The 26,519-nt window shown below is 43.6% G+C and overlaps 1 protein-coding gene across 1 annotated transcript; it reads left to right on the top strand.

Annotated features, from left to right (window-relative positions):
- Nucleotides 1-1,672: 1,672 nt before the first annotated feature.
- On the top strand, nt 1,673-26,292 carry LOC120979798 (piggyBac transposable element-derived protein 4-like). The gene is made up of 3 exons (XM_040408755.1): nt 1,673-1,779; nt 22,568-23,552; nt 25,558-26,292. Exons 1-3 carry the CDS (start codon nt 1,673-1,675, stop codon nt 26,290-26,292), a joined length of 1,827 nt encoding a protein of 608 aa, XP_040264689.1.
- Nucleotides 26,293-26,519: the final 227 nt, after the last annotated feature.

The raw sequence follows: 26,519 nt of genomic DNA, 5'->3' as shown, positions 1-26,519 counted from the left end.
GCTCTATGACATTGTCTGCCTACCTTTAAGTCTTCTGAAATAATGACCCCTAAATACCTTTCCTCAGATACTGAGGTTAGGACTGTATCACTGATTTTATATTCTGCTCTTGGGTTTTTACGTCCCAGGTGCATTATCTTGCACTTATCAACATAAAATTTTAGTTGCCAGATTTTTGACCATTCCTTTAGTTTTCCTAAATCCTTTTCCATTTGGTGAATCCCTCCAGGAACATCAACCCTGTTACAAATCTTTGTGTCATCAGCAAAAAGACTCACCTTACCATCGAGGCGTTCTGCAATTTCGCTGATAAAGATATTAAACAATTTGGGTCCCAGAACAGATCCCTGAGGTACCCCACTGGTAACAAGACCATGGTCTGAATATACTCCATTGACTACAACCCTCTGTTGTCTGTCCCTCAGCCACTGCCTAATCCATTCAACATATGGGAGTCCAAGCACAGAGACTGAAGTTTATTGATAAGGCTTCTATGTGGGACAGTATCAAAAGCCTTACTAAAGTCTAGATAAGCGATGTCTACTGCACCTCCACCATCTATTATTTTAGTCACCCAATCAAAAAAATCAATAAGATTAGTTTGACATGATCTCCCTGAAGTAAACCCATGCTGTTTTTCATCTTTCAATCCATGGGATTTTAGATGTTCCACAATCCTCTCCTTAAGGCCGAATGCACACGGCCGTGTTCCGTGGTCGAGAGCGGTCCGTGGTATGCTGGGCTGGATTCCTGTTCAGAGCAGGAGCGCACAGCGTTATTGGTTGCTATGACGCCGTGCGCTTCATGCCGCCGCTGCACTACAGTAATACACTCGTATGATCTATACGAGTGTATTACTGTACAGCAGCGGCGGCATGAAGCGCACGTCGTCATAGCAACCATCCTCGTTTTTTAAATTTACCACAGTGGTCTCTTTAAAGTACCACAGTGGTCTCTTCCTTTTTTTGCTTTTACTGACAAGCCTAATGCAATTATCTGTTGCCTTTAATAGTGCCACTTTTAAGTAGTCCCATTTCTCCTGGACTCCATTGAAACTGTTCCAATCTGATAGGGACTCGTATACCACTAATCTAATTTTAGGAAAGTCAGTTTTTCTAAAATCTAAAACTTTTGTTTTTGTGTGGTGTGACTCGGTCACTGTACTTATAGTAAACCACACTGACTGGTGATCACTAGATCCCATGCTTTCCCCTACAGTAATATAAGATACCAATTCCCATTTGTGAATACTAAATCTAAAATGGCTTCCTTCCAGGTTGTCTCCTCAACAACTTGCTGTAGAGATAATCCCAGTAGGGAATTTAGAATATCTGTACTCCTGGCAGAACTAGCTATTTGGTTTCAGGAAGATTAAAGTCTCCCATAATGATAACTTCCCCTTTCAATCAGCCAACCAACCGGCCAGCCAACCAGTGTATAGCTGGCATTACACTGGCTATGGCATTACACTGGAGGGAATTACTTACCTGAACTCTGATTGGATGCTTCAGGAGGAGCCAAACGTGCGGGGCAGAGACTCGAGCAATGCGACGAGCAAACGTGGTATTCGGCCAAGTACCACCACGTGCCGAGCATAGCGCTGCTCGAGCCACACCGGTACTCGGTCGAGCATGCTCGCTTATCACTAGGGGACACATACATTGAATCTGCCATGGAGGAGAAGGATGAGGAGCTGCCACTGCAAGAGGAGGAGTCAGAAGTGCAGGAGCAAGAGGAAAATGATGGCGATGGCATCGGCCAGGACACTCAATCATCTCCGTGGAGGCAGAGCTGAAAAGAATTGGCTCCTCTGGCACATTGGCCAGATTGGAGACCTGTATGACTGCTTGCTTATGCAATGGCAGGCCTATGGTTGACATCAAGCAGTCTGATGACAATTGGATAGCCATGCTTTTAGACCTATCAAGGCAAAATTTAATGTTTTCCTCTTGCAGGAAACACTGTGTACACAGATGCCTGCTTTGAGTGTGTCTGAAAGGGAGGTCCCTCACTGCCCCACAAAGAGTCACCCCCCTCCTGCTGCCACGAGCAGCAGAAGCCACAGCAGCAGCAGCCATTTCAGTCTCCTCAACATGAAGGAGCATTTTTTTCCACATTATGCCATTATGTCATCAAGCCATCAGATCCTGCCTGAACGCCCAGTTTCAGGCCTACCTAAACTTTGGCCAGTGTCTGGCGCATACCCTGTTCCCTGACCCCATGGATTTGTGGCCCAAACTGGCACAGCACGCATTCTTTCTTCTTTCTTGCCCAGCCTTCAGTGTAATCTCAGAGAGGGTTTTTAGAGCCAAGGGGTGCATGGTGACACCCAAAGAGACCCAGTTGTCATCTGCCAGTGTCAAAACGCACTGTCAAAATAAACCAAGCCTGGATTCGGGAGGATTTTCACATTCCTCTGGCTGAGGCCGGTGCCCCATCTTGCCACTGTAGCTGCCTTTCTGACTCCATCATGCCACCACCACCATTATGCCAATGCTGCAACCTGCCAACCATCATGTTCTGTATGGCTGATGCTGCCGCCATCATCATACCCCTGTTACGACCTACCTACCATCATGTTCTGTACAGCTGCTGCTGCTTCTATCATGCCGCCACAGTCATGCAACTTCTGCAACCTGCCTACCATCATGTATGGCTGCTGCTGCCTCCATCATACTGCTGCCAACATGTACCATATGCTCAAGGGCGTAACTACCATAGCGGAAGACCATGCGACTGCTATGGGGCCCAGGGCAAGAGGGGGCCAAGTCTTAGTTGGGATTATCTTCCCTTCTACTGGAGGTGAAAACTGGGTCGGGACTGTACCCTCTAAAGGAACAACTTTTAGCAAATGAAGCAGTAGAAAAATGGCCCAAGGGTCATTGAAAGGGGTTTAGGTGGAAACCGTTCTGTCCTCTGTGGGGGGGGGGGGGGGGGGGGGGCTGGTTTTATCCTTGCAATGGGGTCCTTATTTATCTATGTACATCACTGCTATGCTGCACCTTGCTGCCAATCTCCTACTGCCACTACTATTAGCGCAATGCATCTGTCATTACTACCACTACTAGTATTACTATTATTACTACCCATAGCCAGCCATTCTACTTCCTTGTATGTTTCATGCTATGCTGCTCCTGCTGTGCTACTATTGTGGCCACATGCCACTATATCCATACTGTACTCTTACCACATCCACACTGCACTGCTGCTGCTCCCAGTTGAAAGGGAATTTTTTAGGCTTGCTCGCAACAAGCCACTTTTTCTTCTGAAAATTAACACTTGTGCTTATCGTATGGGCAGGCATTCCGACCCTGTTAGGGCATACATTTTGGACACTTGGTTCCCCAAACCACTTTTTTACATTTTAATCCCATAACACTGTGTGTGTTTAAACACCATCTGCCCCAGATAAGTGACAATTTTTGGAATCTTTGGAATGTGAAAAAGCATGAGACTTGTGCCGACGTGGTGTCATTTTAAATATGCTGTATGTTAGTGCCGTCATATGTGCATTTACCCATAGCTATACATGTCAGTGTCACTCAGACATCATTTACTATCGCTGTCATTGCGTTCGAGAGCTTGGGGAGGGGGAAGAGAAATAGAAAAAATTCATTAAAAAACCAAAAGAGATAAGTTTTCCTAAAAATTATTCTAGGAGGGCTAGAGGTGATTATATGCCAATTGTCAGGGCAATTGAAGAACTTTTAAAAAAAATTCGGCAAACAGAACTGAATCTGTAGTAGCTCACTCATCTCTAGTGTAGACTCTCAAAACGATCATCAAAAGGTGTTTTGGATCATCAGGTTCTGGTGTAAAGGTGTTAAGCCATGACTGATGTAAAAAAAAAAAAAGACATTATACAGTATACTGTAATACAAGACAGTCTTTTTCTAAAAAAGCTAGAACCAGCCCTGTACCACATATGGAACCATTCATTATTTCGGTTGTTCTGCTACATTTATTTTAGGATAGTAGCTCAAGGGGAGTGTCCTTTTTGTTCCGGTCCTCTCCCTGTAACTGCTACAGTTAGTAATAGAAGATGTGGCTGGTGGCAGATGAAGATTTAAATGGAGTGTGTGTGACCACCTCAGTGAGGAGGACGAAGAATAGAACAAACAGCAGGTGGCTTTCTAAAGATATATTTTATTGAATAGCTCAGTGTAAATACAAAAGTATTCGGATCCAGGTGCTGGTTTGAAAAACGTAGAATATTTTTCATGGCACAAACCCTTTTAACAGAGAGCATTTTATAGAATGGTATTTTTTTCTCCAACTCATAGCAGAGAATATGCTGAGTTTTCCACATGGATGGGTTAAATGCTTGGGCATACATGTAGCAATGAATTGAATATGAATTGCTTTTTGCATCTCTCGCTCGGAGCCTCTAAATAAGATATTACAGGCACGGGCAGCGTAGGTCACAGAGATTGTATCTTAGTTATAGGAATAAAATTTCTATGCGAGCCCAAAGCAAATACAAATTGTTATAATTTCAGAAAGCAAAGTGGTTTTCAGAGCAGATGAAAAGCAAACACAGCATCACTGAGGCCTCACTGCGGAGAGATTAAACCTCAGAGAGAACAGAGTTCGAATATTCAGACTGTAAATTGGGAGGAACTAGTTCATCAGATAAGAAGCTTTGTTTAAATATGTTCACATAGAGGTTACAAACCTTGCCATTTGGATGGGCTGTCTGTAAAACAAGGGTGGTGATTCTAAAGAGGTGTATGCTCCACTTCCATTACTGAATCACAATGTAGATCATTATTTCACATTTCTGAATACAATTTATCAAAATACTGTAACGTTCATTGTAAAGTGGTTTGTCCAGTGGGTTAAAACTTTTTTAGAAAAAGAAAAGGGGAAAAATGGGTTGAAAATAACAGAAGCCTTACTCCCCTCATCAATCCCCCATTTCTGCCATTCCCATGCTTACTGAGTCCTATCTGATCTTGGCTCACAGAAAATTAAATCACCCACCTCAACCATTGATTGGCTAAATAGGTATCTCCTTGCATTTTTTGAATGTTGAGATAGGACAAGGAAGCAGAGACCAGCAGGGATCTGGTAAGCATCACAACAGCAGCAGCATGGGATCACTGAGGTGAGTAATGCTTCTTTCATTTTTTAACTGACTGTACCCTTCTAAAGGTGCTAATATACTATATTTTGTGCACAACATGCTAAAAAGGATGTATATGGAGAGAGTGGAAGTTTACTATCTACTGTTGCTAGCCAGGGCTGGCACCACCCCCAGACTGAGTCAGTCTAGTGTGCGTGGTGGGTGTGTGTGCAGCAAGGGAACAGAGCTTACCAGGAAATACTTCTATAGATTTAAAAGCAGCAAAGTGACAGTATATGTGCTAGCCCATTACAGGAAAGAACTGCTGGATTCTTCAGAAAGTTGAGCGGCCACATAAGGAAAGTGCAGAGCATTTGTCAGAGAAAAGTAACACATCTACAATGTGGCTACAGACTTCTCCATCATATCTAAAGGACAGAAGGGCTCTCTATTTGGAGACTGTATTCCACTGAGAATACCGCTGAGATACCAGATAGTGAGAGTGAGAGAGGTCAGTTGTATCCCTTAGTTCAGGAAAAGAGAGATTGTATAGTCGAAATGAAAAGAGATAACAGTCCCCTATCAGTGATGAGCGGCAGGGGCAATATTCAAATTTGCGATATTTTGCGAATATTTGGGTGAATATTTGTCATATATTCGCGAATTCGAGAATTCGTGATCTCCAGTCATTATTTTCTTGATTGTGAAAATCGGCAATTGGAAAATTTGCGATACGAACATTTGTGATCAACACTACTCCTATAGGCAACTTTCCTATTGGTTGCGAGGGATGTTGCTAAGTGCCGATATTCGCAATAAATTAGCGATTAGAATATTCGTGAATGCGAATATATAGCACTATATTCAAAATATTAGAAAATTATCGAACTGGCAATATTCGCGATTAAAATTCACGATTCGAATATTCGCACTCAACACTATCCCCTATACACAGCCTTGGGAACAGCATATGCCAACTGTAAAGACTACGCTTAATGTGTACAGCGCCTGTGGGAACCATCAATTGACGTGCATGAGTAAAGTAATGTGGATTTGTTTTATAAAATCTGGCTTTCTCAGTACATGTATCGACAGCTGCGTTGTTGTTACATCGTTTAGCAGTCGTGCCTTGCACCTCAAGACTTATTTACATCAAGGGCACCCCACCTAGCATCAGGCAGGAGCCCCCAAGGTCAGAGTGTGCCCCGAAGGAAAGAAATGGTACATCCATCCTATCACTGCAAGGCCCAGGGAGCTACAAAGTGAAAACAACCACTGTGGGTACAACTACTCCCATCCTCTCTGCCTCTTCTGCGGCTAGCTGCAATAAAAAAAAAATTATAGACTGCCAGACAACCCCTTCAAATGATAACTTTATCTTACACTAACTTCAGTTATAGTCATCAAATATTGTAAATCCATGTATCTTTGTGTTTCTTCGCGTATCTTTCCAGGTGATGTTGCTGCTGGATTTTTATATTGTATTGTTTTTAATTTATGAGTTATGTGAATTCCAAGGCGATGCCCAATATACTGTATTAGATTGAGTATTTATCCAGTATTTCGCTAATGTTAACTGACATTCAACTGAGCCACCAGTCCACAGGACCTTGAAGGTTTGCTGTCTCCTTTCTTCTAAGGAATTAACAGATTGTATTGAATTAATTAAATGGAACATTTTGATTCAAGGTTATTGTCTGACCCCCTTATTACAGTATAGGATTACATGTGTCTCTCATCTTGCACTTTCTGGATCTGTTCTATGTGATCTCCTTTTTACAACTTAGGTGTTTTGGTTTGTCACACTTGCAAACTTCTTTTTTATATTGTTTATGAATAAAACTGCAATTATTCTGGTCAGTTACAGACAACCTTTGCTAAAGTATATTGGAATGAAACTTTTTCAGTAAGGAAGTGAAATAATAGTTGATATTCATTGTCCAGTGCTTTTGTGCATTGCACCTGATACCTTCAAGACAGTCCATCAATGTAAGATCACACTCTGCAATGGAGACCCCGAATGAAACCTCTGATGCAGATGTGAACAAAGCTCCAGAGAGCATTGTTTAAGCTAAAAAAAAACATTCTTTAAGTACTGCTAAATGGGTTCTACAGTTTGTTTTAACTGATGATCTATCCTCTGGATAGATCATCAGCATCTTATCGGCGGGGCCGCGGCCTTCTCACTGTTTACCGCTGGCCCAGTGACATCATGACTAGTATCAACTGGCCTGAGCGCGGCTAAGCTCCGTTCACTTGAATAGAGCTTAGCCCCGCCCAGTTGATATTAGTTGTGACGTCACTGGGCCAGTGGTAAACAGAGAGACGGCCACGGTGCTGCTGGAGCGCCGCTGCCTTCTCAAACAGCTGATTGGTGGGGGTCCCGGGTGTCGGACCCCCGCCGGTCAAATGCTGATGATCTATCCAGAAGATAGATCATCAGTTAAAACAAACTGCAGAACCCCTTTAAGCTGACACTGGCCATTTGACCCCCACTGATCAAACATAGATGGCCTATCCAAAGTATAAGATATCAATGTAAAAATCCAGGAACACCTTGTACAAGTCTAGAAAAACATGGCTGCATTTTCCAGAAGCAAAACTCCACCTGTTTATGAATCATGTCTGATATTGCAGCTCAGCTCAGCTCCACAGACGTCAAGGGCTATAATTACACATCTTGACCCTACACCTTAATACTACCTTAAGACTTAACTTTTATTAATATGTGGCTAATATACCATGTTGCTAAAAGAAAGGTGATTTTAAAATTTTTAGCAGACAGCTCAGCTATCACCACTTAGTGTATTCTACAGTATTCCTGCTATTACTTCATAGTTAGGATTAGTGCATTGCTCCCCTTACTGGCTGCGCGCTGCCAGTTTGCATGTGGGGGAAATGTATCTTTCACTTGCTTGTTCGTTTTATATTGTTAGAGCCTCGCTGAGTCGTAGCTACGTTAAAACAGATGAGATAAGCAGCGCCAAGACAACATTATTAATGACTAGTGTTGGGCGCGAATAATCAAATCGCAAATTTTAATCGCGAATATCGCCACTTCAAGAATTCGCGAAGATTTAAAATATTGTGCTATATATTTGCATTCACTAATATTCAATTTTTTTTTTTTTCATCAGTAACCTCCCTTCTTGCTTGTGGGCCAATGAGAAGGCTGCAATATCTTTGTCTGAGCTTAGCAACATCCCTAGCAACCAATAGAAAAGTTGCCTACCACTTACTATATAAGAACCTCCACAGCAGCCATTTTCTGCAGTTTTTTGCAGATCTGTGTTATTGCTGTGCTCTCTGCTTTCCTGTGTCATTACATTAGATAGTTAGTTAGTGAGTTCATATATATATAATACAGATAGTTAGTGGGAGATAGTCAGTGTAGGTTAGATAGTGATATAGTGTAGCTGTTGCAGTGCAGTGTGATAGGTTCTGCTGTCCATACATACATGCTACAGACATAGTGCTGTGAAGTGATGTCACAACAATACTTAGTGCACCAATCAGTAATATGTAGTCAGACCTGCTAAAATCTGAAGTTTCACATATTGCGCCAAAATATTCGCATCATTAGTGCCGATTAGCGCAATCGCAAATATTCTAGATTATTTTTTTCATCAGCGGGGATCTCAAGTCTCCTGGACGTTCAGGGAGTCTCCCGCTATTAGATAGCGGCTCCCTGACACCGGCATGTAAAACAATATATGGAAAGGTTTACTGATAGCAGAGCAGAGAGATAAGAGAAGTGACAGGACACAGAGTTTAGATTACAGGTTGAATTAACCCTTTAGGGTCAAATTGGCTTCTCAAGGAGATATATATGTTAAAGGCATCCCTTCTTCTGTCTCATTCAGTAGCTATATAACTATTGAGAGAGATGTGTTTTTTTAAAATACATTTACACATTTAACCCTCCATTTTAATTGTATTATTTACCCCAGTGTTAAATTCACACCCACTGGATGCTTGATTTTTTTCCTACAGTGGGGTAGATAATTACACACAGGGTTTTAAAGAATAAACTTCCTGACTCAGACCAAGAGCCGACTCAGCGCGTCAGCAAGTGGATCGAAGCATCCGCGCATGCGCATTACGCAACTTAAGCTTCGGTTCACTTGCTTCTTGTCAGCTCAGCGAATGAACCGAAGATTCGATTCATGAATCGGTTCATTTGAAAGATCCGAACTTCCCATCTCTAGTTTACTCACAGTAAACCTTTCCGGCAACCTGTAGCAGTGTCCCCTTCTTGGCGCGTGCGCACAGTGCAAGAAGAAGCCGATGCCAGCAGTCTGCAACGGCGCATCAGGCTGAGCCTGTGCGCACGCGCGGGATCTCAAAGCGGGAGGAGGGGGAGGGAGGGATAGGCGGCACTGAGGAGTAGAAGGCGGCGCTGGGCACGAACGGCGATGCGTGCGGCCGGGCACCATGCATCCACAGACCTCCCCTGCTTGGGCACCTTAATTCAATGATTGACAGGTTAGTAAAACCTGTTTTTCCGTAGAATAAAGCCACAAATAGCTTCTAAGGCCACCTTAGAAATCAGAATGCTACCCTGGACATGAGCATATGTTTAGCTCACAGGGCTTATAGGTGGTGACAGAATCCCTTTAATCATATACATAAATATGATAATTTGGGGCAGGGTAATGAGCCCGGTCCTCCACACCATAGAGCAAAGTGTGCAGATACTGCATATGTTTGGAAAATGTAATAAAAAGTTTGTGAAAGAAAAAAAAAGAAAACCTCCCTGAAATGAGTTTTTGCAGGTTGGGATGTCTGCATCAGTAACCTCCCTTCTTCCTTGTAGGCCAATGAGAAGGCTGCAATATATTTGTCTGAGCTTAGCAACATCCCTAGCAACCAATAGGAAAGTTGCCTACCCCTTTCTATATAAGAACCTCCCCAGGAGTCATTTTCTGTAGTTTTATGGAGTTCTGAGAGAGAGCAGTGTCATTGCTGTGCTCTGTGCTTTACTGTTTAATTACATTAGTTAGTTAGTTAGCTTATATATATAATACAGGTAGTTAGTGGGAGATAGTCAGTGTAGGTTATATCCTGATATAGTGTAGCTGATAGGTTCCAGTGCAGGGTGTTAGTAGTGTGATGTCCATATATACATGCTACAGACATAGTGCTGTGATGTTACAAGTTCACAACAATACTTAGTGCACAAATCAGTAATAAGTAGTCAGACCTGCTAAAATGTGAAGTTGCACGTATTGCGCAAAAATATGTGCATGATTAATTGGCGATTTGCGCAATCGCGAATATATTGGAGCACTCTATCTGCATATAAAGCTATTGTAATGTTCTGCCGTGCCAACCATTTTCTCCAGTCTCAGGAAACTTCTAGCAGTTTGAAAAATGTAGCAACAGTGACCCACGCCTGTATTGCGCGCAATATTACATTGCCGAATTTCGCAATCAAGAAAATAATATATGACGAATATTCGCCCAAATGTTCGCAAAATATCACGGATTCGAATATTGTCCCTGTCGATCATCACTATTATAGGCAAGGTGACAGCAACTTATATGGTTATAGATAAATGGATGGGAGCGAGTGGTAACAAGTAGTCTGTTTAATAACACAGATCTACAGATTTTTTTTTATTAAAAAACTGTCCAAAAATTATCCCTTTTTGGTGGCAGATGTCTTCCAGTATAATGATGGCTCTTTTGAGTGATTTGTGTGGGATGAATGACTAAACTTTTGCCAAAACTGGAATCTTTGGGGAAATTTGTAACAATTTTGATTTGTATAGAATCAATTTGCTTCTCTATACTAACAGACTCTCAAAAAAATTCCACAAAGACTGTCACAATGTAATAATCATTATTTGTTTATTATTTCTAATTGTGCATGCTTAAGAAATGATACTTGTGAGAAAATCACTAACATTTTAGCTGATTGTTGAGTATCCTTGATTTGTACATTAATATATTCTTGGTCACTGTATATGTAGCAGTATATTCACCTACCTCAGTGGCTAATGATCCATTTAGAAGTAAGACGTGCTCCTACACAAAAGAAATATAGTGGCAAGAAGGCAAAATTAGAAGCATCTTCCATATTCCCTGGATCCAACATTAAAGAAAATACGTTACTACGGTCCCTACACTTTAATATGTCATATTCCAGACAATTCAAGGACCTTCAGGCAGACACTCAACATTCTTCATCTAAAATAATCCCAGAAGTGCACTTATGTTTTCTTAAAATGTAATAGGAACATGAGTAGCAGCCTTTGAATATGTCAGATGAAATATGCTGGAAATACAGTTGTAAGAGGAATTAACTGAGTACCCTCATTTTCAGCTAATAGATTGTCCTTTACAGTTGCCTGTTTCTTTAAATGGACTGCAACATTTATAGAGAGACTGCTCAGATGTTTATTGACCTGGTACAGTTAAGTATGTATGTTGTGTTGCATTGTATATAAATGTTATTGAGTCTATCAGATAGTGGGCCATGGTGCTCTGCAGCGCAGTCGCATGTGCAGTGGTAGGACTTTCCACACAAATGAGAGTCTTCTTAGTGACAATGACAAGAGAGGTACTGGTTAAGCCCAGGAAGAGCCAGCTGCTTGCTTGCTGGGTACAGTGATTGATGACACCAATACAGTGTGCCACCATACTGACTAGAGTGAATATATATGGGGGGTTAGGGTGGACAGTGGGGATGATCCATGTGAGGTGCTTGATCTGAGTGTTGAGAGTTTATATGAATAATATGCCTGGACTTTGTCACCAATGGGAACAAGTTTATTCTTCTGTTTGTCGTCTGTCCATCGTAATACATATTTGCTACTACTAAAGGCCAATAAATTTTAAAAACATGTAAAGGTATGACCACACATCAGATTTCCTGATGTAGTTTTGGAAGCCAAAAATCAGGAGTGGATCACTAGGAAAGTAAGTATTAAGAACAGATGTTCCTCTCTTTTTAATTAACTCCTGGTTCTGGCTTCCAAAACTGGACCAAGAAACCTGACCGTGTCATAACCCCTGGAAATGAGCAAAGGCAAATTAATCAAGCCAGCAAAAGAGGCAATATGGACAATCACAATACATTAGTAAGTGCCTTGTATTAACTTTGTCTACATGTTAAATACTATTTACTGAAGACAACTCCTTTGATTCATTATTGATGCACACCAATGTTTTTTTATTTTTTTATTTTAATAAAGATTTTAATAGCACTGTCTGTAGTCTGTGCAGTTCTTCTCAGCATGACTTGAATAGGGGCTGTAGACACAAGGTATCCAAGAAATATTGATGAAACTGAACTGAAACACATTCATGGGAGGGGGGTCTTAAAGAGGCTCTGTCATCTACCAGCTCTGCTTTTAGACATACTTGTGTACTTCACTGAATAATCATGCTAATGTTTGAATAATTAGTTACAGAGATTGTACAATTCCTATTTTAAATTCTAGCCCCTATAAAGTATGAAATATCCAACCATTCATAGTAAATGCCCACTGGGTAAGCTTAAATCTTATAATACCCCCCCCCCAGAACACTAGAATAATAAATATTTTAACCTACTATCATTGTCCATTTCCTGCAAATTTATTAAGACTGGTGTTTCAGATGCCAGTCATAGACTGAACTCTGTTGGAGTTAAATGCACAGACTTTGCCAAGAGACCTCTAAATACATTTGGCTCATCTTCCAGCAGTTTGTGCGGCAGAAGACCAATTCTATTCTAGCTATGAACTGGTGTAGATTTAAGCCATAATTTATACCAGTTTCTGGCATAACTGATAGAAAATCTGTGGGGCCAAGACTGGCTCCACCTTTCCTGACAAACCCATATCACTTTTCACAACACTTTTGAAAAGTGGTGATAAGTAAAATAGTTTAAAAATTACATTGCCAATATGGCATGGGCCATCATTTTTTTTACACCATTAAAGTGGCCTAAAGCCATTGATAAACCTGCCCTTCTATGTAATAAAATCAGGGACAGACCCTTCACAGAATACTGATAGTAAATGTAAAATAAAATAGAAAAGATTAAATAAAACTTTGTTCCAAAAAGACAGAATCCTTGTCCCCGTCTTCAGTTTTAAGTATTTAAGAACGTAGGTACTTCCGTCTAAAGAAAAGTATGAAATGTTGTACAGAGTTAAATGACAAACATTCGAAGGAAAATATGTTGGCTACAGATGGGAAGTTGAGATCTCATTTAAAGCTTCATATCTTAAACCATAATTTGATTTGGTAAGCGAAGTAACTAATTGTCTGCTTTAAAGAACATTGTTGTTGAGTATAAAATCAAAGAGACCCTTGAGTAATGAAAATGTGTTTTTGTCTTGCTTTTGAGTGGTTTTTGTAAAGGTCACGTTAAAGTGTATGGATGCTGAGCTCTCAGTCACGTATTCTCTGAGAATATACCCTTCATAAGGAACCTGCTCTTTCTGTGTGCATTGAGCCTACACAACCTTCGCTCTTCTCATCAACAAGAGGCCAACAGAGACATAGTAAGAACTCAGAAAGGTAACAAATCTTATACATGGAACTTGTTGACTAAAACAGCTAAAAAACAAAACTGAGATGAGCTTTCACAATAAAAAATAAATGGAAATTATAAAATGCCTGAAGAATTTGTGGTGTTAAGAATTATTTTTAATATACATATAGTCGAAGTCGACAAGTTGTTGTCAAGTCAAAACATTTACGAATTAAAAGGTATTCAGTTTCCAGTGGCAGATAACAACTAAGAAGCATGTATTTTTCTAAAGAAAATAAACCTCTAACACTAGGTATCATAGAACATCACAGCTATCAGTTTTTAGAATTTTTGAACTGTTTGTATTTCTGCTCATTCTTTTAGCCAACATTTTACCATGGTAAGAAAAAAAAAAGTCATACACAATCTTGCCACAATGTGTAACCTTCAAGCATGAACTTTAGAGGTGATTATGCGTAGAAAAAAATATTCGGGCATGTTTTAAAAAACTGAAAGAAAATTAATGGAAAAATAGGAAGTATCATAAAAGCAAAAGGTATCTCAGTCAGCTTTCCCCGATGATGAGATTCGAACCTAGGATTTTTAGATCTCATCAGGAGAAGCAGACTGAGGTATACTGTAGATGTGTCAAAAGAGTATTAAACAGTGAATGTGTGGGATTACAAGGCCAGACAGGAAGACCATGAGGGTGTCTGGCTCTCTCACTCAAGGGGATAGGGGAGCAGCTAAGAGGCAAAGGTGGTGGTGGGGTGGTGCTTTGAGGGGCTAGACCCTCTGTTTGGGGCATGGGAAACATAATTAGCATATGAAATAAACTGCAGATTTCTCAGAAATGGGCCATGGATTTCAATAAGAGATAGGTTGTTTCACTCAGCATAATCAACTTTACCAGGCAGTATAGCTGGCTTAATAGGGTTGATCATACTGACAGATGCTCTTTTAGGCCCTATGCACACAAATGATGTTTGGGTCTTCATCCAAGCTGCATTTACTCTCTGCATGGGGACTAATTCACTTCAATGGGACTCCAAAAGATGCGTACATCACTCCATATGCTGTCCGTATATGTCACGGTCACTCTCAGGCTAGGTGTTAGAAGGTCAGAGAGGCTGTCTGCATGTGATGTCATCTGACAGCCTCTTTTGGTTTCACTTTGTTGTTGATGGGTATGACCACAACTTTTGTCAGGTACAGCATAGAGGTCATTACTATTTAAGTATGGCTACTCCCGTCACTTCTTGCGGTGTATAGCTTAATTTGCAAGTGGAAGAGCTGGTGTGTGTTGTCTCCTCTGGTGTTCCTGCTCTTTTTTCTACTTCAGGAGTTAAGTGTCTCATTCCTATGTATTTGTTTTGTGTTGTTTCCCTTGCCTTCTGGTATCTGGTCTGAGTCAAGACCCCTGTTCCTTCTGCTTAAGGAACGGGTCGTCTTTGGGCCCTATCAATATCTCAGGGCATTACAGGGTAAGTTAGGCTTTAGGTTCCAGTGAATGAACGGTCCTACCACTGAGGTCCGTTCATTCGGTTAGCATCAGGACTAGGGTTAGTATTCATTAGGTGGTGACCTTTTTCTCTCCCTAGCTTCTAGGCCAGATACTTTCCTTCCCCTCTTGTGTTTCATGTGGTGTTCCCTCCCACACCTCGTTGTGACATTATACACCGGCAAAACTGGCATTTTGTTTGTATCAGTGCGGCAATGGATCCAATCCCTGCACTGGTCGGACAACTTCAAGGGTTGTCTTTGGAGGTAGCTTACCTCTGCAATACCGTCGCACAGATCCAGAGACCTCTGGCAGCTAGTTCCGACTGTGGGAATCAGGCCTGCCCTGAACCTAAGGTTGCTCTCCCAGACAGGTTTTCAGGGGCAGTGATAATTTCACCCTGTTTAGGGAGTCATGTAAATTATATTTTAAGCTGAGTTCTCGCTCTTCTGGCGATGATAGTCAAAGAGTGGGTATCATCATGTCGCTGCTTAAAGGAGACGCCCAGGGTTGGGTTTTTCTTTGCTGACTGGATCACAGTTCCTCCAGTCGGTGTACGAGTTTTTCAGAGCTCTGGGTTTGATTTACGATGACCCGGATCGGAATGTAATTGTTCCGTCAATCTTATTCCCGGAGCTAAACTGCCCAAATCTCGGTTGTATAATCTTTCGGAACCCGAAAGAAATGCTATGCGAGAATATACGGTATATCCGAGAGTTTGGGGAAGGGACATATCAGACCATCCAAATCCCCGGTAGCTGCTGGCTTTTTCTTTGTAAAAAAGAAGAATGGTACACTGAGGCCATGTCTGGACTTCCGTGAGCTCAACCATATTACTGTCCGTGATCCTTACCCTCTTCTTTTAAAAACCCTTTGAGGACCAAGGGACGTATTTGTCCAATGTTTTTAATTGCCTGTATCGTCTGATTAAGAATTTAAAATACTTTTTTTTTTTGTTTGAGTCAAAATATTAGTTCTTATCAACAAATGGATCTAGCTTTTTGCCAGTTATTTCATGAAATGGCTTAGTTACAGCAACTGAAGTGTACGAAATCTAAAAAAAAAAAAATTGCTTCTTTTGGCGTTCCATAAAAAGTGACCTAAATAGTCAGATGTAATTGGATCATCTGGTATTTGTTGATAGATTTGTGTTTGACCACAAGAAATGGTTTTTGAGAGATTTTATCATTTGAACCAATTTGGCTGACATTTTTTCCTCTGGGACACATATGTCCCTATGGTCCTCAACGGACCATACTTTAAAGAAACCCTGCCACTATGCAGAGTTGTTTATCAAATAACTTTGGACAGGTATAGAAGTCATTCAGCCTGTGCTTTATCTGAGCTCTGTGGAACTTTAGGGACCGTGGATAAAAAGCAGTTTTCCAGTTACTGTACAGTTTTACCTCTTGGGACTCAACAGCAACTGATAAAACTGTCATTCAGCATGACACTAGATGTACACAGGCATACAGCTAATGCTATGCTAAGCAATAGCAGTGTTAGAAAGTAAAAGATAATTTGTACAGAATAAGTGGGACAAGATAATGTGCTTCACTCCCTTCTGTAACCATGTGAGAAGAAGGGTGTCACTACCAGAGCTTTGGGACGTTCTCACAGCTCTGTTTCTCCACCCCTGTGATGATGTCACTACTAGAGCTTGGAGGAGTTCTCACTGCTCTGTTTCTCCGCCCCTGTGATGAAGTCTTTACTTTCTGTTTCCTTCCTCCCAGCTGTTCCTCCTGCGTTTGATTTCCCTGCCTTTAAATCACCCCTCCTCCTATTGTAGGGCGTGTATTATATTTCTCATTTCAGTTGTAGCTCTTGCTTGAGTATCTTCACTTGTAGCTATCAGTTCACTGGACCTGTGTTCTGCTGCAGCAAGCACTCCGGATATTGCCAGCTGTCCTTGGATCCGTCTTCTCTGCGGCTGCAGCTCCTTCAGCTAAGTGTGCAGACATTGTTGTGTACCTGGTTATTTTCTGACTGGATCTGAGGTGGCCACGGTTCCCTCCATATACTGAGCAGGGCACCAGTGGCCGTGCCCCTTCCACTATTGTAGGGGTTACAGTGGTCATCAGTCTTAGGTACGCGGGCATGCCTCGTTCCGCCATTTGGATCCGGGCATGTGCTTTAGCAGCATAGGGAGAGCTTTGAGGGTCTGACAGGGGTCACCCTTTATCCTCCCTAGTTTGGGTCCGGTCAGTAGCTCTTTTTACTGTGTATACTCTTGTTGCTCACATACAGCCGTGACATTATAATCCACCAAAACCGTCCTTTTTTTACATGGATCCGCTTTCTGGCCTGGTTGACCGCATGCAGGGTCTTTCTTTGGAAGTAGCGGATCTCCGTCAATCTATGACTCAGCTTCAAGCATTGGGCTCTGCTCCGGCTCATGAAGTCTGTTGCGAGCCAAAGGTCTCACTTCCGGAAACGTTCTCCGGGGGCAGTGAGAATTTTGTTCGCTTCAGAGAGGCATGCAAACTCCATTTTTGCTTGTGTCCCCACTCCTCTGGTAAGGAGGAGCAGAGGGTGAGGATTGTCATCTCCCTGCTCAGGGGTAATGCTCAGACTTAGGCTTTTTCGCTGCCATCAGGGGATCCCTCCCTTCGATCCGTGGAAAGATTTTTTGTGGCCCTGGGGCAGATATATGATGACCCGGATCGTGTTGCTCTGGCCGAATCTAACTTACGTGTTTTATGCCAGAACAAACTGTCTGCGGAGCTTTATTGTTCTGAATTTCGGAGATGGGCAGCTGATTCAGGTTGGAATGATGCTGCACTCCGGAGTCAGTTCTGTCATGGTCTCTCAGAGAGATTGAAAGATGCGTTTGCTTTCCATGAGAGACCAACGTCCTTCGAGTCTGCCATGTCATTGGCGGTACGCCTTGACAGGCGTCTAAGAGAAAGAAACAAGACCTCTCTGTCCAGCCATTGTCAGTCTAGGGGCAATGGTGCGGACTCATTCAGTGTGCAGGGGCCTCATCCTGTCTCGCTCCCCTCTGAGGAGGAGCCCATGCAGCTAGGTCGACTTGCCCCTGATAAAAGAGGATTTAGTCCTCAGAGTATGGTGTGTTTTTGTTGTGGGGGCATAGGTCATTTGGCAAATGTTTGTCCGTCTAGGAGATTCTTGAACTGTACTAAGAGCGATAATAAGAGAAAAACCTCAAAAGGTAAATCATCAAATTCTGCTTCATCTGCTACTTCGGGCAAAGTTGATGTAGGAATTGATGCTTTTCCTCTGACCTGCAGTTCCCGTTTTCTCCTGTCTGCCAGGGTGGCGCTAGAGAGCAAAGTCATTTCTTGTGAGATTTTTGTCGATAGTCGAGCGGCCGTCAATCTTATTGACACTCAATTTGTAGCCATGCATGGTTTTCAGGTTTGCACATTAGAAAAGGATATACCTGTTTTTGCTATTGACTCTGCTCCACTCTCACAGAGATCTCTGAAGGGCATTGTTCACAATATCCGGCTAGCTGTAGGTGACACTCATGTGGAGGATATATCTTGTTTTGTCCTTAACGGATTGCCTTCTCCTCTAGTTTTGGGGTTACCCTGGCTCACTAGACATAACCCCACTATTGATTGGCAAGGAAGGCAAATAAATGAGTGGAGTGACTTTTGTAGAGAGAATTGTCTCACAGTTACTTTTGCAGAGGTGTCTACTAAAACTGTGCCATCATTTCTCTCTGATTTCTCGGACGTGTTTTTCGAGAGCGGTGTTCAGGAGCTACCTCCTCACCGGGAGTTTGACTGTCCCATTAACCTCATTCCCGGCGCCAAGCTGCCAAAAGCACGCCTCTACAATCTCTCACAACCGGAAAGAATCACAATGCGAACTTATATCTCAGAGAGTCTCGATAAGGGGCATATTCGTCCCTCAAAGTCACCTGTGGCCGCGGGTTTTTTTTTTTGTTAAAAAAAAAGATGGCTCTCTGAGACCTTGCCTAGATTTTAGGGAGCTGAACCGTATCACGATTCGCGATCCCTATCCCCTTCCTCTGATCCCGGACCTCTTCAACCAAATTGTTGGGGCCAAGGTGTTTTCCAAATTGGATTTGAGAGGCGCGTACAACCTGGTCAGGGTCAGGGAGGGGGATGAATGGAAAACGGCCTTTAATACCCCTAACGGGCATTTCGAGAATCTCGTTATGCCTTTCGGCCTGATGAATGCTCCGGCCGGCTTTCAGCATTTTGTTAATAGTATTTTCTACCATTTAATGGGGAAATTTGTATTGGTGTATCTTGATGATATTTTGATTTTTTCCTCTGATGTTCAGACCCATCAGGATCATCTTTTTCAGGTTCTGCAGATTCTGCGGGAAAATAAATTGTACGCCAGGCTGGAGAAATGTCTTTTTATGGTATCGGAGGTTCAATTTTTGGGTTTTCTCCTCTCTGCTTCTGGTTTTCGCATGGATCCGGAGAAGGTCCGTGCTGTACTTGAGTGGGAGCTTCCTGAGAATCAGAAGGCATTGATGCGCTTTCTGGGTTTTGCAAACTATTACAGAAAGTTTATTTTGAATTATTCCTCTGTTGTCAAACCCCTTACTGACATGACAAAAAAGGGGGGCGGATTTTTCCTCTTGGTCGGAGGAGGCGCTTGCAGCCTTTTCTAAAATCAAAGAGAGTTTTGCGTCTGCTCCCGTCTTGGTGCATCCCGATGTTTCCTTACCTTTTATTGTTGAGGTGGATGCTTCCGAGGTGGGTGTGGGTGCAGTTTTGTCCCAGGGCCCTTCTCCTGCCAAATGGCGACCCTGTGCCTTTTTCTCTAAAAAACTCTCCCCGGCAGAGAGAAACTATGATGTGGGAGATAGGGAGTTGTTGGCCATCAAGTTGGCTTTCGAGGAATGGCGCCATTGGTTGGAGGGGGCCAGGCACCCTATCACCGTTTTTACCGACCATAAGAATCTGGCATACTTGGAGTCGGCCAGGCGTATGAATCCGAGACAGGCCAGATGGTCTCTGTTCTTCTCCAGATTCAATTTTGTCATTACATTCCGACCTGGGATCAAAAATGTGAAGGCTGATGCTCTCTCTCGCTGTTTTCCGGGAGGAGGAAACTCTGAGGACCCGGGTCCCATTTTGGCGGAGGGGGTAGTTGTTTCTGCTCTTTATTCCGATTTGGAGGCCGAGGTCCAGGCTGCCCAGACTGAGGCACCTGCCCGTTGTCCTTCTGGGAAGTTGTTCGTGCCTCCTGAGCTAAGTCACAAACTCTTTAAGGAGCATCATGATACGGTTCTTGCTGGTCTCCCCGGGAGTAGAGCTACGGTAGATCTCATTGCTCGGAGATTTTGGTGGCCGGCTCTTCGTAAGTCGGTGGAGGTTTTTGTGGCTGCTTGTGAGACGTGCGCTCGCGCTAAGGTCCCTCGTTCACGGCCTTCAGGTTCCCTTCTCCCGTTACCCATACCTTCCCGTCCTTGGGCACACCTGTCCATGGACTTTATCACGTATCTTCCTCGTTCCTCGGGGAAGTCGGTGATCCTGGTGGTGGTGGACCGTTTTAGCAAGATGGCTCATTTCGTACCTTTCCCTGGTTTACCCAATGCTAAAACGTTGGCGCAAGCTTTTGTCGACCATATTGTTAAATTGCACGGCATTCCCTCTGATATTGTTTCCGATAGAGGCACGCAGTTTGTGTCCAGGTTCTGGAAGGCTTTCTGTTCTCGCCTGGGGGTTCGGCTGTCCTTCTCTTCTGCTTTTCACCCGCAGTCGAATGGTCAGACTGAGCGCCTCAATCAGAATCTGGAGACATATTTGCGCTGTTTTGTGGCAGAGAACCAGGAGGATTGGTGTTCATTTCTCCCTCTTGCTGAGTTTGCTCTGGACAACCGTCGTCAGGAATCTTCTGATAAGTCACCATTCTTTGGTGCATATGGGTTCCATCCGCAGTTTGGGACATTCTCGGGAGGGGCTCTTTCTGGTTTACCTGAGGAGGAGAGATTTTCCTCGTCTTTGTCTACCATTTGGGAAAAGATTCAGAGTAATCTTAAAAAGATGAGTGAGAAGTATAAGCGTGTGGCTGATAAGAGACGTGTGCCTGGTCCGGACCTGAATGTGGGTGATCTGGTGTGGTTGTCTACAAGAAATATTAAACTGAAGGTTCCCTCCTGGAAATTGGGTCCCAAGTTTATTGGGCCTTATAAAATCTTGTCAGTCATCAATCCTGTTGCCTTCCGTCTTGATCTTCCACGGGTTTGGAAGATACATAATGTATTTCACAGATCTCTCTTAAAACCATATGTCCAGCCCACGGTACCCTCCTCTTTGCCTCCTCCTCCGATTTTGGTTGATGGCAATCTGGAGTTTGAGGTTTCCAGAATTGTGGACTCTCGCATTGTCCACGGTTCTCTTCAGTACCTCGTTCATTGGAAGGGTTATGGTCCTGAGGAGAGGATGTGGGTTCCGGTGTCGGACATTAAAGCCACTCGCCTCATCAGGGCATTTCATAGGGCTCATCCTGAGAAGGTGGGTCCTGGGTGTCCGGAGTCCACCCGTAGAGGGGGGGGGGGTACTGTCACTACCAGAGCTTTGGGACGTTCTCACAGCTCTGTTTCTCCACCCCTGTGATGATGTCACTACTAGAGCTTGGAGGAGTTCTTACTGCTCTGTTTCTCCGCCCCTGTGATGAAGTCTTTACTTTCTGTTTCCTTCCTCCCAGCTGTTCCTCCTGCGTTTGATTTCCCTGCCTTTAAATCACCCCTCCTCCTATTGTAGGGCGTGGATTATATTTCTCATTTCAGTTGTAGCTCTTGCTTGAGTATCTTCACTTGTAGCTATCAGTTCACTGGACCTGTGTTCTGCTGCAGCAAGCACTCCGGATATTGCCAGCTGTCCTTGGATCCGTCTTCTCTGCGGCTGCAGCTCCTTCAGCTAAGTGTGCAGACATTGTTGTGTACCTGGTTATTTTCTGACTGGATCTGAGGTGGCCACGGTTCCCTCCATATACTGAGCAGGGCACCGGTGGCCGTGCCACTTCCACTATTTTAGAGGTTACAGTGGTCATCAGTCTTAGGTACGCGGGCATGCCTCGTTCCGCCATTTGGATCCGGGCATGTGCTTTAGCAGCATAGGGAGAGCTTTGAGTGTCTGACAGGGGTCACCCTTTATCCTCCCTAGTTTGGGTCCGGTCAGTAACTCTTTTTACTGTGTATACTCTTGTTGCTCACATACAGCCGTGACAAAGGGAGGGGGGAGTGAGGAGATGCAGCACAAATAAATTCTGTATAACTGAAGTCAGTCAGCCATCAGTGAGAAAGGTATGTTTGTTGGACAGTGCTGTCCCATTGCTGTATTATTGAAGTGTGCTATACAGGAGACATTTTCATTACACAAGTATTATTATCTAATTTACAGCAGTACATCAGTAGGCAGCTGAAGGAAAGCATTCACTTCTTCATGAGTGGCAGAGTCACTAACTGTGATAACCCATTTTATTCGCTATTGTTCATCTGTTCTTAGCAAGGCCTCAAACACAATGGCATGGCGTGAACGCTTGTTTACAATACGTTGTGGCTGTTGTTTGCCGACCACAGTGATGAAGAGGACCTCACTCTTGATGACGCAGATCAGAGTTTCTTGCTTGAAGCTGTTGACAGTGTTACCCAGGAAGTGATCATAGAGCATCCTGATCCTTCATCATCAACTGAACCCAGCTGTAGCACAAACCTAGCTTGTACAGCTCTACCTGTCAAACCTTTGATGTTCTATGGCTTACCGAAACGTAAATGTACACTCCAGACTTCAGCAGTGAACTCAGAAGAAGGAGAGCAACTGCCTCTGCCGAAAAAGTCGCGATCTAGTTCAAAAACTCAGTCAGTGATCACTGGTTTTGACTTTAGGTGGAAAAGGGGAGCAACTAAAGTCATAACAAACACTACTGTATATGACTATGGACAAGTGAACTTGAAATTAGATGACTCTGCAGATATTGATGCTGTTGAAGTCTTTGAACAAGCATCTGATTTCAGCACTTTAGTCTCACTCGTTGTGGAGCAAAGTGAGCTTTATATGAAACAGAAGGGCATTCCATTCCAGACAAATGCAGATGAGCTTCGAGCCTTCTTTGGAATATGTCTTGTTATGGGGTATCATGTTCTGCAATCGATCAGAGACTATTGGTCTACTCAGCCAGATCTTCAGGTACAATTTATAGCAAATACAATGAGTTGTGCTCGATTTGAAGCAATTCGCTCTTCTTTGCACTTTGCAAATAATGAGGACATGTTACCTAGAACTCATCCCCAGTGTGATAGAGCTTTCAAAGTTCGTCCATTGATAGAGCACTTCAATCGATGTTTTCAGGCTGCGAGAAATCCAAGCAAGCAACAGTCGATTGATGAGCACATGATAAAATATAAAGGTCAAAACATCATAAAGCAGTATATCAGAAACAAGCCTGTGAAATGGGGATTCAAGCTATGGTGCAGATGTGATGCTATCTCAGGCTACCTTTATCAGTTTGACATCTATACTGGACGAAAAACAGATACAGAACATGGTCTTGGAGAGAGTGTCATTGTTAGGCCTCATGCACACGACCGTATTTTTTTGCGGTCCGCAAAAACGGATCCGTGACCGTTTTTTCGTCCGTGGATCTTCCTTGATTTTTGGAGGACCCACGGACATGAAAAAAAAGTCGTTTTGGTGTCCGCCTGGCCGTGTGGAGCCAAACGGATCCGTCCTGAATTATAATGCAAGTCAATGGGGACGGATACGTTTGACGTTGACACAATATCGTGCAATTTCAAACGGATCCGTCCCCCATTGACTTTCAATGTAAAGTCAGGAGTTAATATACCATAGGATCGGAGTTTTCTCCAATCCGATGGTATATTTTAACTTGAAGCGTCCGCATCACCATGGGAACGCTTCTATGTTAGAATATACCATCGGATTTGAGTTACATCGTGAAACTCAAATCCGACAGTATATTCTAACACAGAGGCGTTCCCATGGTGATGGGGACGCTTCAGGTTAGAATATACTAAAAGAACTGTGTACATGACTGCCCCCTGCTGCCTGGCAGGTGCTGCCAAGCAGCAGGGGGCAGCCCCCCCTTGTAGTTAACACATTGGTGGCCAGTGCGGCTGCCCCCCCCCCTCCCCTGTAGTTAACTCATTGGTGGCCAGTGGGCCCCCCTCCCTCCCCTGTAGTTAACTCGTTGGTGGCCAGTGGGCCCCCCTCCCTCCCCTGTAGTTAACACATTGGTGGCCAGTGCGGCCGGCCCCCCTCCCTCCCCTGTAGTTAACTCGTTGGTGGCCAGTGGGCCCCCCCTCCCTCCCCTGTAGTTAACTCGTTGGTGGCCAGTGGGCCCTCTCCCCTCCCTCCCCCTCCTAATTAAAATCTCCCCCCTATCATTGGTGGCAGCGGAGAGTACCAATCGGAGTCCCAGTTTAATCGCTGGGGCTCCGATCGGTAACCATGGCAACCAGGACGCTACTGCAGTCCCGGTTGCCATGGTTACTTAGCAATTTGTAGAAGCATTATACTTACCTGCGAGCTGCGATGTCTGCGTCCGGCCGGGAGCTCCTCCTACTGGTAAGTGACAGGTCATTAAGCAATGCGCCGCACAGACCGGTCACTTACCAGTAGGAGGAGCTCCCGGCCGGACGCAGACATCGCAGCTCGCAGGTAAGTATAATGGTTCTACAAATTGCTAAGTAACCATGGCAACCGGGACAGCAGTAGCGTCCTGGTTGCCATGGTTAACGATCGGAGCCCCATCGATTAAACTGGGACTCCGATCGGTACTCTCCGCTGCCACCAATGAGAGGGGGGGAGATTTTAATTAGGAGGGGGAGGGAGGGGAGAGGGCCCACTGGCCACCAACGAGTTAACTACAGGAGAGGGAGGGGGGGGCCCACTGGCCACCAACGAGTTAACTACAGGGGAGGGAGGGGGGGCGGCCGCACTGGCCACCAATGTGTTAACTACAGGGGGGGGATGCCCCCTGCTGCCTGGCAGCACCTGCCAGGCAGCAGGGGGCAGTCATGTACACAGTTCTTTTAGTATATTCTAACCTGAAGCGTCCCCATCACCATGGGAACGCCTCTGTGTTAGAATATACTGTCGGATCTGAGTTTTTACGAAGTGAAAACTCAGCTCTGAAAAAGCTTTTATGCAGACGGATTTTCGGAGCCGTCTGTATTAAAGTAACCTATGGCCACGGACCACGGACACGGATGCCAATCTTGTGTGCATCCGTGTTCTTTCACGGACCCATTGACTTGAATGGGTCCGTGAACCGTTGTCCGTCAAAAAAATAGGACAGGTCCTATTTTTTTGACGGACAGGATACACGGATCACGGTCTTGGCTGCAAAACGGTGCATTTTCCGATTTTTCCACGGACCCATTGAAAGTCAATGGGTCCGCGAAAAAAAAACGGAAAACGGCAAAACGCCCACGGATGCACACAACGGTCGTGTGCATGAGGCCTTATGCCGACAAAAAAACAGCTATACTGTCAGGTTTTCATCGACAATTTTTTTAATTCTCCACTGCTGCAATACGAGATGTTGCAGGAGAAGATCTACCTTTGTGGCACAGTTCGTGTGGACAGAAAAAATATGCCCAAAAACTTGAAAGCTGACAAAGAAATGAAACGAGGAGATGTGGATACTATGAGTGCAAATGGCATCACATGTGTAAAATGGATGGACAATAGATCAGTGACACTGTTGTCAAATTTCCTTACATGCAAAAAGGATGATATGACGCATGTGCTAAGAAGGCAGGCAGGATGTGCAGAAAAGCTGCATATTCCATGTCCAACCATTGTTACTATTTACAACAAGTACATGGGGGGTGTGGACCTGATGGATCAGAAAAAAGTGTCCTATGAGACAGACCGGAGGTCAAAAATAAAGTTTTATTTGAGGATTTTCTTTGACCTCCTAGATATTGCTGTAAACAACAGTCACTGCATTTATATACAAGCAAATGAAGAGAGGCACCCAGAGTGCAAAGCAATTACACCACTGGAATATCGGCAGATGATAGCAAGGAGTCTGGTGGGTGGATACTCTAACAGACAAAGAAAAGCTCCGTCAGCGCCAGTCAGAAGTTCACGAAGTGTCCTTCCAGCACCAAAGCCGAAACATTCCATGATTAGAAGCGATAGACGCAAACGGTGTGCTCAACGTGCCAAACATGTGAATGAAAATCGCACGGACAGCCTCTGCGACACATGTAAAGTGCACCTTTGTTACACAAAGACACGCAACTGCTTTGCTGACTATCATAGCCTGAACTGTTAGGCTATCACATATTGAGATTTAGCATTTTGCATCTTTGCATTTTGAGACAGTTACAGTACCTTGATGCATACGTTTTTGGTTTTGGCATACCATGAGGCTGTTAGCATATGTACATAAATACATGTTATTGTTGAAATTGTTTTGAGCAAGTATCTGAATAAATGTCAAAATAGTTTAAAAGTAGCAGAATTTGACTCAATTTATTATGACCTTTTTTAGAATTCATT

The sequence above is a fragment of the Bufo bufo genome, chromosome 9 (genome assembly GCF_905171765.1).
Source record: "Bufo bufo chromosome 9, aBufBuf1.1, whole genome shotgun sequence".
Classification (NCBI taxonomy): domain Eukaryota; kingdom Metazoa; phylum Chordata; class Amphibia; order Anura; family Bufonidae; genus Bufo; species Bufo bufo.
Note: the sequence above shows the minus strand (reverse complement) of the source record. Positions and strands in the feature narration are given on the sequence as shown.